We start from the raw sequence: 15,233 nt of genomic DNA, 5'->3' as shown, positions 1-15,233 counted from the left end.
CATAGCCTAGGTCTGGCTCTTATACAGCTAACATAAATGCACAAAATACAATTATGAAAAATATTATAATATTTCTAAGAGTATTCCATTTCCATAAAAACAATTTTGTTGTTGTTCGATTGGAAAGTAAAATGTCAATAATGCTTGAACCACATATCAAGTTATTTAAGGTTCCAACCTCTGTTCCATGACACATTACTCAGTGTGGGACAAACTTGATAGTCAATGCTGAACCAAAAAAGTTCAGGTAATTCTCAGATGGGTCATTTTTCAGAAAGTGACTCACCAAGTGTGTGAGCCCAGAACTGTTCAAAAATAATTTATCTAAAATTGATTAAAATCAACATTTTTAATTATTGAATTTAGTAAGAATTTTAATTAGTTTCATTCAAAAATTATTATATTAAGCAATTCTCACAATATGGCTAAAATGAATTTAATTAATTCATGAAAACTGTAAACAATAGAAAATCAATCAATTTTGTGGTTTATCACCAAAACATATTCATTTAATATACAATGACTACAATGTATTCTTTGCTGAACTTGGCCCCAATTTAGTTGTTGAATATTCAAAAGCATTATTTTTGAAATCGTGGAGTGGCTTTACTTGAGCAAAATAAATGCTGACAAGACAAGACAAGATTTTTACGCGGTGATTCTTCCCACACATGCAATTATTATTGAGAAACACTTCAATACCAATTATAAAATAATCGATAAAAATTACTAAGAAAAATGAATTAGTAAATATTAGGTATTTGCTGAAAAAAGCTTCACCCCAAGAAATTTTTTAGACGACCTAGCTTTAGTCATCTTGAAATAAGTTAGAAATCATTCATATTATTTAACTGTCTGTAATAGTTTACTCCACGATAAGCAATTAATAATATATCACAGGTATTGCTATATAATAGAGCTAAAGGAAAGTAAATATAAGTAGATCATTGTGTCACACCTCTGTGTTAATTCCCAACGATAATTTGAAAGCTTGTAATTGATCCGATGACAGGTTACAGTTGTCAAGGTACAAGTATTCAACACAGGATTGATTGGAAAGTATTCGTCCAACTGATGATAAACCTTTAACTCCCATGTTCGTGTTTCCACTCAGCCACAAATCTTTGATCTGTAATGAGCAAGAACAATTTTAGATCATAACAATATTGTTGAAAAATAATCTAGTTGGGCAAAGTGGAAAAACTGGCGCTCCCGTAGTATGTGTACCAAGATGTTGCACAACCTGAACCCTAACCCGGTAGACATACTGTGTTCAGGTTGTGCGCCATCTTGGTGCACATACTTCTGGAGCTCCAAAAAATCTTTTGAAAAAAATGTCCACTTCTCAAAACCTTAAATCTTTGACAAAGAAATATAAAATAGTTCAAAGTTGAATTAGATTAGCAAAATCAGCAACAGTTTAGGCATTCATCGTTGATGAAACAGCACTGGGACCTGGGCTGTCACATTTTCACATATGTTGAGGACAGAACTGAATTTAAAATGATAGTTTTCAGTTTTTGAAATCCTAAGATATAGAATTGCTAAAATCAATAAGGTCATTAATAAAAATTAGTGTCATGACCATCCTGTTTGAATGTTGCAGAGTTTGAACTTCGGGGGCCACAATACTGAGCGTGAAATTAATTTTACTATTCAATTTACAAGATAAACCCACTGATTTTTATATTTTCATAGCTTTGTTGAGCATGAATTATATGAACATAATGGGATTTAAAATCTACCAATCGAAATAACGCTCTAAATGCCACTGGGATGGTAACAGTCTCAGGAAAGGACCACATCCACAAGCAATAAATAATTGAGAACAACTGTTCTATATATAGTAGTATCTCACTAAATCACAGTGGCCACTTGCCAGGAACCTTGTTCAAACTAGAGACATGAAAACACATCAGGAATTCATTATATAAATTTAATCTGTCTGATGTTTCGCTTGATATGTATTCAATAAGTCTTCCCTAAATTATATTCAACACAAAACAATTTTATTTGAGCCATAGTCCGAACTAATATATAATAATTTGAGTTATATAGCTAAATTCTAATATATAGTAGTAGCTCACTAAATATCAGTTGCTGCTAGCCTAGAGCCTTTAAAGTTGTGGAAACACATCATGTAGGATTTAATATTAAAATTAACCTGTATATTGTTTCATCATATTATGTTTAAGTTATATCAAACAGAAATAATTATGAAAGAAAAAATACTATACACTATTGGGCATATTTTGGAATCAAATTATTGTGTTTATTTGAAGCATCTTTATGTCTCTCCCAAAACAGAAAAACCAAATATAATAAAAATTTGCTCAAATAGTTAGGTATTGTATTTACTTTTACACTTATTATAATGTTGAATGACCAGAGTGGGATGTTCGAGATGGAATGAGGAGAGCAGGTTCAAATGATTCATTCAGCTATTTTATAAGACAAAACAAAATTGTCAAAAACAAATAGAAAAATTTTCAAATCCAAACTGTATTCAGAATTTGTTATTTCAAACATTGTCGAAGCAAGATGATTTCTTTACTCTTAACTGTTAAGTATATTGATATTAATTGTGGCTTATGAATTATTATTTCATGGCCATCAGTTGAAGAAAAATGCTCAGTTTTAATCCAGCTGAATTACAATGTTTAGATTAAACAGCCGTGAATTCTATTTCAATTTCTAACTTCTCAACTATATACAGGATGCAATAAAGTTCACATCATTAAATTGTAAAATATGTTGTGCATATTTTAGAATCAAATTATTGTGTTTATTTGAAGCATCTTTATGTCTCTCACAAAACAGAAAAACCAAATATTAAAAAAATTTGCTCAAATAGATATTGTATTTACTTTTACACTTATTATAATGTTGAATGACCAGAGTGGGATTTTCCAGATGGAATGAGGAGAGCAGGTTTGAATGAATCATTCAGCTGTTTTATAAGACAAATACAAAATTGTCAAAAACAAATAAAAAAAAATTCAAATCCAAACTGTATTCAGAATTTGTTAATTCAAACATTGTCGAAGCAAGATGTTGTTTTTACTCTCAACTGTTAAGCATTTTGATATTAATTGTGGCTTATGAATTATTATTTCATGGCCATCAGTTGAAGTAAATTTGCTCAGTCTCAATCAGGCTGTCATCGTCATGAGCGTTAGGAATACGCTCGCCACCGCACCTCTAATTACTCGGCGTGGGTTAGCAGCAGCGCTGGATTAACCATTAAACAATATAAGCACGTGCTTAGGGCACCAAGCAAAGAGGGTCACCACAGAAATGTTAGAGCAGAATTTTATATAGTTTATCGGCGTTTATTAAAATATTACGAGTTCACCAGACGACTCAAACTTCAAAATGTTCGCTTATTTTTCGTCTTCAAGTATCATATTAACCTTCTTTATTAAAAATAAACACTGAAACTTTTTTTTGGACACGAAATGGGTCATTTTCCTAAATAGTTGTTGTTTTTCTTTCTAGTATTCTCCTTGTTGCTGCATTTTTGTTTTAAAAAAAATTCTTTTCTTTCCAACAATTGGATCAATGAACTATTTACACTATGTGGCGGTTCCACGATCGCATTTCAACGATCTAGTGGTCAGTGAAGTCGGGAGTTTTTTGATAAGGTAGACCAGGGTGGTCTAAACCCTGTCATGCTGATACATTCCGTGAGGCTCACAGAACAATTTTAGCGTATATTTGTATCTAATGGAGAAAAGCTTTTGAGTTTTTGGGATCCCAAGATTCAAACCCTTTTTTTTTGTGACTTTATTTTAGTTAAAACACCTCTGTTTTCAAGCGTTGGCCATATGACAGTAGTGATGAAACGCAGAGCCGACTTAACGCCACGCAATATAGTTTTTTTTAGCTAGGTCCCGAAATACCATCTTAGACGGACTTGGTTGGTATTTGACGATGGCAGTAAGCTTGCTCACGCTGCAAGTTTTTAAAATACCCAATATAACAATTCGTAATAAAATGAGTGTCGCGAGAAAAGTGACATAAGGAAAACACGGCGGAAACGTATTTCCTTGCCCATCACACAGTATCTGGTTTGATTTCAAGTAATATCTGTCACGATAGAATATAATTTGAAGCGACAATAAACGCAAGATGCGCAAAATACAACGGTGATTCTCGGGAAGTAACTTTAAAATAACTGAAGGCTTTATATATCTTCTTTAAAAAGAACGCCACCCATGCAACATAATAATAGTCTGAATAGAACGGTAAACTCTCGTTTCTCAAAAGTTTTTGCGGTTTTTCAACCTAGCAACCTTGAACCACCCTGAGGTAGACTACTAGGTACCAGTAAAATTTTAAACTACAGTTGTGACTTGTATGCTTTGGTATTTCGATTCTCATTGAGACTGGAGGCATGAATCTTTATTGTCACACTCCCTCAGGATTAGAGCTCAACCGATATATTGGCCCGATATTGCGTGCTTGTCGATATATCATATCGGCTGTAAACGGCCGATATATATATACGGTATATATATCGGCTATATATAACAGTTAAAAAAAAAATGTTCGTAAAAGTTGTTTTATTTACTGTTGGTTGTGATTATTTTTCATAGATAATACACTTATGTGGTTTATTGTTTTTATAATCAAATTACACATGAGGGGGCACCAAAGTCTTCAGTGCTTAGGGTACCAAACAGGCTTAAACTTTCAGTTAACCAAGTAGAATTCCATGAAAGTCATTTAAAATACTGAATACTAATTTTGAATAAACTTGCAGAGCTTGATTAGGAATATTCTTTCTGTACAGCATTTTTTATCACGGTGACTGTTGAAAAAACCTTGCTCAGAGAGAAAATGAATGCAACTTTCAATGATTTTTTATAAATTGAATTGTCAATTGAGTCATCCCCCGTTACACTCTTATACTTCCCACAAATAGGAAAAGATTTTCCACTTCAATGACGTTTTATCACAGCCTAAGTTTCATGAATCATTTTAAAATGAATCTGCTATCCCATCTATTTGGGTGAATAGAGCACATTTCTAGCTTGCAACTAAAATGTTGAATTTTACACAATTACAAAATTATATATGACATATAGTTCAGTATGGTGGCCCATCGTTGTCACGCGTAAAATTAAAAAAAAAATAAAAAATGAAATAAAAAACCTAAAATAAAAGTAATATAAAAAAATAGTTGTGAAAAAACATAAAAAAAAAATTAAAAAAAATTGCTGAAAAAAGAATGCTACTTAAATGCTCAGCTGTCCGGACACTCGTGCGATACCGATACCGTCTGATCGTACCCGGTACCCAGCATACAGTCACTTATGAAACGAGTGGGAGATACGGATAGTCTAGTAGAATATGGTGAATCGAGGGATGGATTGAAATAAATGGTTGATTCCGCGCGATTCGGTACGTTACGGCTGTACGGTATGCATACCGTATGCACATGCCGACATGCACGTTCCATTGAAATCAGGTCTAACCATAATCGCCTTCCAGCCTCGTAGTTGTACGATCAGACAGTAGTGGCTAGAGCCGACTGACGAGTCTAACTAGGCTACTTTATGCACACAGTCCTTTTCTATTAATTCAAGTCTGTGCTAGTTGAGCAGCATTCTCCAATTCAATTACCTTCTACACGTAAAAACAAATTTCCTGAATTTTTGTACTCAATTCTATATTCTCATATCATTATTATAAATATATTACTTCTAGTTGAACTTGTAGCATGAAGAATTTATAGAACATTTTCGTTTTGAATTTATTGAATATTGCTCAAGAAAATCAGTAGTGAGTCAGAAACCCAGGGAACACCGTTTGTGCGCGTAGGAATATGCATGACAACGTTGGTCCCAAGCAGAAGCAAATTTTCTCAAAATAAAAACGCGTAACAACGATGGGCCACGAGGCGGCCCATCGTTCTCAACCCTTTTATTTTCTTTTTATTCAGGTTTTTTTTTTCAATTTTTTTTTGCTTTTTTTTATTCCGTGTTTATTTCATTTTTCATTTTTTTTTTATTTTTTTTTTTTTTCACAACAATTTTTTTTATTTTACTTTTATTTTAAGTTTTTTATTTTTTTTTTCAATTTTACGCGTGACAACGATGGGCCACCATAGTTCAGTGATTACCAACCTTTTTTCCACCAATCTATTTTTTTGTTTTCAAATAAATTTCGTTAAATATTGTGACCAAACGATATACTCAAATATTAAATGGCATGTAGATTTTTTACGTGGGAATAATTCCATAAACAATTACATAAACAATTACTATTGAGAAACACTTCAATACTAATTATAGAATAAACGATAAAAATTACAGTACTAAAAAATGTGAATTAGTAACTTTTAGGTCTTTGCTGTTGAAACATACACCCCAAGAAAATTTTCAGGAAAACTAGTTTGGAACACGACCTTTAGGTTGAGAAACATTAATATACACTGAACATAGAATGGCTTATGATGATATCACAGTGGATTCTAAAGAACCTTCAAATAATGAACCTGAATTTGTTAAGCAAGATTTTGAATATGAGCCCAAGAATGTTCAAAAGTAATTGAACTAAAATTAATTACAATCAACATTTCTAATCATTGTTGATTTTAGTAATAATTTAGGATAGTTCCATTCAAAAATTATCATATCAGGTAAGCAAATCTCACAATATGGCTAAGAAGGCATTTATTCAATTTATATAAAATGTAAAATATAGAAAATCAAACAATCAATGGTTTATCACTGAAACATATTCATTTATTATACAATGACTACAATGTATTCTTGGCCCCAATTTTTAAATTGTCCCCAATTTAGTTGTTCAAAAACACTATTTTGCATGATTTACATTTTGTATGATGTACATAACGAACCTCAAGTATCAGTGACTGGTTATGCAGAGCCTTGTTCAGAGCAATAACATATGGATCAAAAACATTCAGTTTACCATTAGAATTCCATAATGCTTTGTTTAAGATATTTTTGAATAAACTTACAAAGCTTGATTAGGAATATTATTTCTGAACAGCATTTTCTTATCACAGTGACCGCTTGGAACGGCCTTGCTCAAAAATAAAATTGAAAATTCAAATCAAAATTCTACTCCTTCATTTTGACGCCAATATATAAAAAACTAATTAAAATTAATTTTTACTCAATAATACTTTTATTTATTGCATAAGAAAAGTATCGATATATAGCTAAACTAATTTTTCTAAAAATTAATATATTTTTACTGTCTCGGAACTTTTTTATTGTAGACCAAACATTTCAAAACATGCAGCGATAATTTTTTCAATGTTTTTTCAAATCATCAATCAGACCATTACCAGTCACACACCTATACTTCTCACGGTTGTAAACAGGTTTTCTGGTGCATTATCACAGCCCAAATTTCATATAGCATTTTTAAAATAAACCTGCAATCCCATATACTTAAGAAATTAGAGCATATTTCTTGCCTGCAACTAAAATGTCATATTCCGCTCAATTCAAAGTTTCTGTATGACGTAATGCACATTACACATAAAATGGCTTACGATGACATCACAATGGATTACATGACACATTTATGATATTATAGTTAAAAAATACTTCATATATAGCATAGCCTAGGGCTGGCTCCGATTGTTTAAACTCGCCCTGACTACAACATTGATGTATAAAAAGCAATAAGAAAAACTCAATATTTCGAAGATTGAAATAAAAGGAATAAAAAAAAAATGTTTAGATCATTCTCAGATGAGTCATTTTTTAAACAAATTTCAACCAATTGACTCACCAAGTGTTTGAGCCTAGCAGTGTTCATTCTAAGGCAGTGGTTCGTAAACTTTTTGAACCGCGCCACCTTTTGAAAAATTTTACAAACTTCGAGCCCCCACATTTTTGCTTTGAAAAATGCTTTTGTGATCGGCAGGTTGCTTTATATTAAGATGGAGCTGTAAGAGTGTTGGTCTCATAGGTCATTGCTCAGATTGTTTAGGCATAAATTGCATTCAAGTACTACTTCGCCATTTACTGTGGTATGTATAAAGCCATACTCGAATACTGGTCATCATACATTCTCCTTTTTCCACTCGGTTTGCAATACCTGGTCAAACTAAGTTTTAAGTAAAACTAACCCGTAATAAATATCTGTTTCTTGCGCTTCAATGTACTTTTTCCCTAAACGTGATACACTTAAAACTTCAATCAATCGTGTACTTCTTCACTATTGATTACTAAATTATTTACTGTGTGTTAAAAATACAAAACAATTACAGACTCATTGGTTTGCCTAACGTCTCCAAAATTCACTACCAATACCTTTGGACAACCACCAGGTCAAAAATACAGTTTAAAAAATGGAGAAGTGCAAATGAATTCATGCACATGTTTGCCTAACATTTATTTTTTAATAGTAATTATGCATGTGGACTTTTCCCCTTCCTGCTGAAAAATAAAGTCGCTAATGACGTTTGCGATTGCATTTTGTTTGAATCTAAGCTAGACATCTAATTTAGACTGTTAAAATCTTTATTTTGCTGTTTATTCTCCATAAATCAAGAATCTCATAAACTCTTTGTGCCTGTGGCACACCTGTAGTGTTCTAAACCTACAGACTTAAAATAATTTTTTTTCTGTAGGACGCAGACTTACGAATTACTCAAAGGGTGATATTTTAAAATTAATTGAGAGTAAGAGTTACAGGGACAGCTAATATTGGTCTAATTCGCAAGAATACGAATCAAAACAAAATGTAATCGGGCATTTGCCACACCCTTTTATGTCCAATACCATTTTAAATCTGTATATCGATCATGGATATAATATTTTATCCAACAGAAAAACCCTTACATATATGTTGAAAGAGGCGGCTCTTTTAAGGAGTGGCGAAATCTGACTTAGGAGCCGCACCGAGGAGATTATTGGGCGATGAATATGTATTTTTGATTTGCTAATATACTTTTATATGTATTTTAATTGTACTTAATTAAATATACTTTCTTGGATTTTATGCCAGATCTTTCTACGACAATAACGAATTCGCACAAGCGCTATATATCAAAACTAAATATAGTCGGGTAGTTTACCTCGCATTATTATATCCGTTGATTGGCATGGTATTTTAGATCGGTGATGAGTTTATTTTGTCATGAGTCGCCGCACCGAGAGTTACCTTGAACCCAAAGGAAGTAAAATTGAGAGACATTTTGAATTATTGTAGTTGCCACAGATTGAATATTATGGGACAGAAAAAAGAGAGAGACAGAGACGAGTAATCTATACTCGAAAAGGCACTGTGCTTGTTAGAAAGGGTCAGGGTTCAGGGCTGTGCCAGGGTGTTCATGGTTGAAACCCCTCTTTCAAAATTTTTGCAAGAATGAATAAACCGTGAACATCTTTATTTTGGACTTCATTTATCTTTATATCACAAATTTTCCTCGGTATAAGTCTTGTGCCACGAGGACAACCATAATTAGGTACTTTCTTTGGTTCTCACACACTGAGTTATTATTATTATATTCTAATCATCAGCGACGAGATGATAATACAAACGGAGGCGTAAATCCGCAACCCAAATTTTCTAGATTGAAAAGCGGTAATATAAAATACTAAAAATAAAACGGAGATATTGTTTCAGGATTGTCACTGTATTTCAGGATTTTTATGTGGGCGGATTGCCACTGTATTTTTTGAGGAGATATGCTTTTATTTTGTCAACACAGTCCCAGATTAAAATAATAATAATTATATTAACAGAGTAATCATTTCTTGAAATATCCGTATTGTTTACGAGTTCAATATTCAATGCAACAGAAAAATCATTACATATCTACTGAAAAGTCGGCTCATTTAATGAGTGACGTAATGCAGACAATTACTTCAGAAGTACCGCTAGGATGTCGAGGAGTTGAATATGTCTTTTTGATATACCAATGTATTCTTAATGTACTAAATCAAAATATACTTTGTGGGAGTCATAGAAGATCTTGGGATTTTTCTAACGGTAATATTATAATTTATCCTAATCAGTAGTGGGAAAAATAAATTTATTTATAGACGGAAAAATTGAAAACGAGAAACAATGGAAACTGATTTTAAGGCTTAGGTCTCTGATTCTAGAGTCTAGATTTAGATCAGGAGTGACAAATCCATTTGCTCTCGCGGGCCATATTATCAGTCATCGCTGAGTAAGCGGGCAGCAGAACTTTTTAGTCATACTGTGATACCTTTTAATTTTCATTAACAAAAACGAACAACTGCGTCCATTCAGCTGAAGTTATTTGTTATTTTTGAATTTATTTATTTATTTATTTATTTATTATTAATTTATTTATTATAGTTATATTTGAAGTTATTTGATGATATATTGCAGCATAAAATAAAAATAGAATACCCAACGCATGTTTTTCTTAGTGAGATTTTTGGAAACTTTTTTGATTTACTATAGGCTTCATATTAGGACGAATTGACGAATTTTAAAACTCTCAACCGCATACATTCGTCATATCACTCGGCCTCGAGACCCGCTCGGTTCGGGTGTTCGGGATCCGAATTTCCAATCAAATAGCGCAGCATTTTTGACTCTTGAATGTTTTGATCGACTACCGAGGTATCACTGTACAAGCAATTTATATGGTACTAAAATAAATTGTAGTCTTTGTTATTTTATTGCTATCTAAGGATTTTCCTACGTTGAAATCTTGAAATAAAACTTGGGTGGTATTGCTAGAACCGATTAAATTTGCATAATTAGTAACATCGCAAAAATACGAATCAAAACTGACTATAATTGGGCAGTTCAAAATGCATGTTATGGCCGTAGATCGCCGTGATATTTCGAAGTAGGGTTGTCATTTTGTCGACGCAACCGCAGATTACATTAGGCACACAATTAAATTATAAATAGACTCGGATTAGTCGTCAATTGCATATTTTGTGCAATTGCAAAATCATTACCCGACACAATAACATAACAAAAATAAAACATTATTCGTTGAAAAAATGGTTTTTTTTCACAAGGGCCTGCCTAATTGCACGGATAGTTCCATGGAAATTTCCGGATTTCATCCGCTTCCACCCCCCACCTTTTGGTAATTCTGACGGCCCCTCTGAACGTATTTCAAGTCTTACCTAACCTTCCTCTATGACTTTTTGTGTCGGGTTAATATGTTGATAAATTCTAGTTAATAACACTTCAGATAAGTATTTGGAGATCTTTTGTACAAAGCCGCCGCCATAAAAAACACCACCGCCTCCGCACAATATTACAAATAATTAGAAATAATCTAGTTACGATTTTAAGGTGAGTTCAGAACGTGGTTTTTTTCTCAAATTCACATTTTTGCACTACTGGTGAGGGCTTTGTACAAAAGATCAGTATTTCGCTAAACTCTGGATACAGAAATTATAAAAGAATCCATCCTGTGGCGATTAACAACCGATTTTTGAAATGTAGACATTCTTTCAATATATTCTATTGTTTTAATCATCGAGCTGAAGTTATAAACTTTTTATTACTTGCAAATATCCCGTGTATCGTGCGCCGAAACATTACATTTTCACATAGTAAGGTTACCCCTCATCCATTAATCCCTATGCGTTCGCCGATAAGACTGCGTAACTAGGCCAAGACGAAGATTATTTTGATCCATTGTTAAAGTTATCAATGATCCAGCAAAACAAGATGTATTGGAAATAGATTTGCCAGTGAATTACAGGCGCTCCCGTTTTATCTGTGCAGTCCCTAAAGGTTTATGACTTCACGCCAAACATACACTGAATCGCCTGAATGGTTCGCGGGCGCATGAAATTCCTTGGCGGGCCGCCGGTTCGTCACCTCTGATTTATCCAATCGTAGAATCAATCTAAGATTTGAGGGAGGTACCACCATGAGATCTTATCCGTTGACAGCGCGCATTTTAAGTTGACTATAAGTCTGTGGTTCCCCTCTTTTTACTAAATTCACTCCTCTAAACTCCTCCATCTCATTAGGCACACAATTAAATTATAAATAGACTCGGATTAGTCGTCAATTGCATACTTTGTGCAATTGCAAAATCATTACCCGACACAATAACATAACAAAAATAAAACATTATTCGTTGAAAAAGTGGGTTTTTTTCACAAGGGCCTGCCTAATTGCACGGATAGTTCCATGGAAATTTCCGGATTTCATCCGCTTCCACCCCCCACCTTTTGGTAATTCTGACGGCCCCTCTGAACGTATTTCAAGTCTTACCTAACCTTCCTCTATGACTTTTTGTGTCAGGTTAATATGTTGATAAATTCTAGTTAATAACACTTCAGATAAGTATTTGGAGATCTTTTGTACAAAGCCGCCGCCATAAAAAACACCACCGCCTCCGTACAATATTACAAATAATTAGAAATAATCTAGTTACGATTTTAAGGTGAGTTCAGAACGTGGTGTTTTTCTCAAATTCACATTTTTGCACTACTGGTGAGGGCTTTGTACAAAAGATCAGTATTTCGCTAAACTCTGGATACAGAAATTATAAAAGAATCCATCCTGTGGCGATTAACAACCGATTTTTGAAATGTAGACATTCTTTCAATATATTCTATTGTTTTAATCATCGAGCTGAAGTTATAAACTTTTTATTACTTGCAAATATCCCGTGTATCGTGCGCCGAAACATTACATTTTCACATAGTAAGGTTACCCCTCATCCATTAATCCCTATGCGTTCGCCGATAAGACTGCGTAACTAGGCCAAGACGAAGATTATTTTGATCCATTGTTAAAGTTATCAATGATCCAGCAAAACAAGATGTATTGGAAATAGATTTGCCAGTGAATTACAGGCGCTCCCGTTTTATCTGTGCAGTCCCTAAAGGTTTATGACTTCACGCCAAACATACACTGAATCGCCTGAATGGTTCGCGGGCGCATGAAATTCCTTGGCGGGCCGCCGGTTCGTCACCTCTGATTTATCCAATCGTAGAATCAATCTAAGATTTGAGGGAGGTACCACCATGAGATCTTATCCGTTGACAGCGCGGATTTTAAGTTGACTATAAGTCTGTGGTTCCCCTCTTTTTACTAAATTCACTCCTCTAAACTCCTCCATCTCATTAGGCACACAATTAAATTATAAATAGACTCGGATTAGTCGTCAATTGCATACTTTGTGCAATTGCAAAATCATTACCCGACACAATAACATAACAAAAATAAAACATTATTCGTTGAAAAAGTGGGTTTTTTTCACAAGGGCCTGCCTAATTGCACGGATAGTTCCATGGAAATTTCCGGATTTCTTCCGCTTTACCCCCCACCTTTTGGTAATTCTGACGACCCCTCTGAACGTATTTCAAGTCTTACCTAACCTTCCTCTATGACATTTTGTGTCGGGTTAATATGTTGATAAATTCTAGTTAATAACACTTCAAATAAGTATTTGGAGATCTTTTGTACAAAGCCGCCGCCATAAAAAACACCACCGCCTCCGCACAATATTACAAATAATTAGAAATAATCTAGTTACGATTTTAAGGTGAGTTCAGAACGTGGTGTTTTTCTCAAATTCACATTTTTGCATTACTGGCGAGGGCTTTGTACAAAAGATCAGTATTTCGCTAAACTCTGGATACAGAAATTATAAAAGAATCCATCCTGTGGCGATTAACCGATTTTTGAAATGTAGATATTCTTTCAATATATTCTATTGTTTTAATCATCGAGCTGAAGTTATAAACTTTTTATTACTTGCAAATATCCCGTGTATCGTGCGCCGAAACATTACATTTTCACATAGTAAGGTTACTCCTCATCCATTAATCCCTATGCGTTCGCCGATAAGACTGCGTAACTAGGCCAAGACGAAGATTATTTTGATCCATTGTTAAAGTTATCGATGATCCAGCAAAACAAGATGTATTGGAAATAGATTTGCCAGTGAATTACAGGCGCTCCCGTTTTATCTGTGCAGTCCCTAAAGGTTTATGACTTCACGCCAAACATACACTGAATCGCCTGAATGGTTCGCGGGCGCATGAAATTCCGGGCGCGGAAAATTTCTTTTAAAGCCATGTCAGCTTTAAAATTTCGTCTGGGAATGTTCATTTTTTTTTAAATTTTAAGTGTTGCGTATAAGTTCCGCAACTGTAAGGGCTCTCGTGTTCATCTTCTAATGTCAATTGATTTGCCAATCTAGAAATTTAAAGTCTACAGAAGGCAAACTTCTGAAATGAGTAACATGAAAGTAGGAGTTATTCATTTCCGTTACCGTATTTTCCGGGACTGCCCAGACCGATTTTGACTTTCGGTATTTCCCCATCGAAAGCTAATTTCCCCAAATAATTCAACCCCAGTAAATCCAGTAAAAAATTAGATCTTGGAACTCGACCTGATAGCCAGAAATACGGTACTCAGAAAATAATAGTGATAGTGCACTCAAAGAGAGTGAAAGGAAATTTAATTTTTGGGATAATGGGATTATAAAATATTTGATAGTATTCAAATTGATTCAAGATACACGTTAAAGTTTTATATCCTTCCTTTTGTAGGGTCTACTAATTTAAATTCAGCATATACCTTGAGTGAGGTCGCGGCATGTTGGAAAATATCCAAAGGGGGTCGCGGGGCAAAAAAGGTTGGGAACCACAGCTCTAGTAAATACACAAAGATGGGAAAGAGGACCTGACAAACTTTTGCTTTTGATCTATATGTTTTCAGTAAAATATTGTTGCACTAGCAAATCATGCATTTCGGTCACATGAGCAATATGAGATAAGCTGCCTGATGTATTCAATTTTTTATATTGTTTTGATCCGTATTTTTGCCTTTTTGCAAATTCCACAAATTTGATACTGACTCCTTTTAATCGCAATGCTGCCACTCGATTATTTTCAAAGATAAAACGTTCTGAAAAATCCGTAATTCTGCTTTAAAATCTCAAGGATAAATTTTATTCCAGTACGATAAATTTTGTTCGGATGTACTTTATAGATTAATTATCTTATACATCAGGGCTACTCAACTGGAGGACAGCGGTCCGAATCCGGACCTTTCGGGTAGTCGATTCGGACCGCGCATAATCCTTCATTTTGAATGATTAGCCCCACTTTTGAAGTTTTCTTTATAAAATCACTTTTATAGATTTAAAAATATATATGCAAAGAACTATAACGCCATAACGAACAATCTTGATTAGCTAATAATCATTAGTCGGCCGAGGAATTGCGTGTTTAAAGATGCCGATAATTTTGGGAAGTCCGGACCCAAATATT

General features: G+C 33.9%; 1 protein-coding gene and 1 pseudogene across 2 annotated transcripts in view; one reads left to right on the top strand and one right to left on the bottom strand.

The window, feature by feature from the left end:
* Positions 1–15,233, bottom strand: part of LOC120330659 (uncharacterized) — a 313,252-nt gene that overhangs the window by 26,119 nt on the left and 271,900 nt on the right. Inside the window, exon 2 of the mRNA XM_078114033.1 lies at positions 959–1,129. Within this exon, the coding sequence (XP_077970159.1) occupies positions 959–1,129 (171 nt within the window). The remainder of the gene's footprint in view (positions 1–958; positions 1,130–15,233) is intronic.
* The window catches only part of LOC144424596 (interleukin enhancer-binding factor 2 homolog), a 195,932-nt pseudogene that overhangs the window by 40,429 nt on the left and 140,270 nt on the right, over positions 1–15,233 (top strand). The window lies entirely within an intron of this gene.

This window comes from Styela clava, chromosome 6 (assembly GCF_964204865.1).
Source record: "Styela clava chromosome 6, kaStyClav1.hap1.2, whole genome shotgun sequence".
Classification (NCBI taxonomy): domain Eukaryota; kingdom Metazoa; phylum Chordata; class Ascidiacea; order Stolidobranchia; family Styelidae; genus Styela; species Styela clava.
The sequence above is the reverse complement of the archived record's forward strand: the minus strand, read 5'-3'. Positions and strand labels throughout refer to the sequence as shown.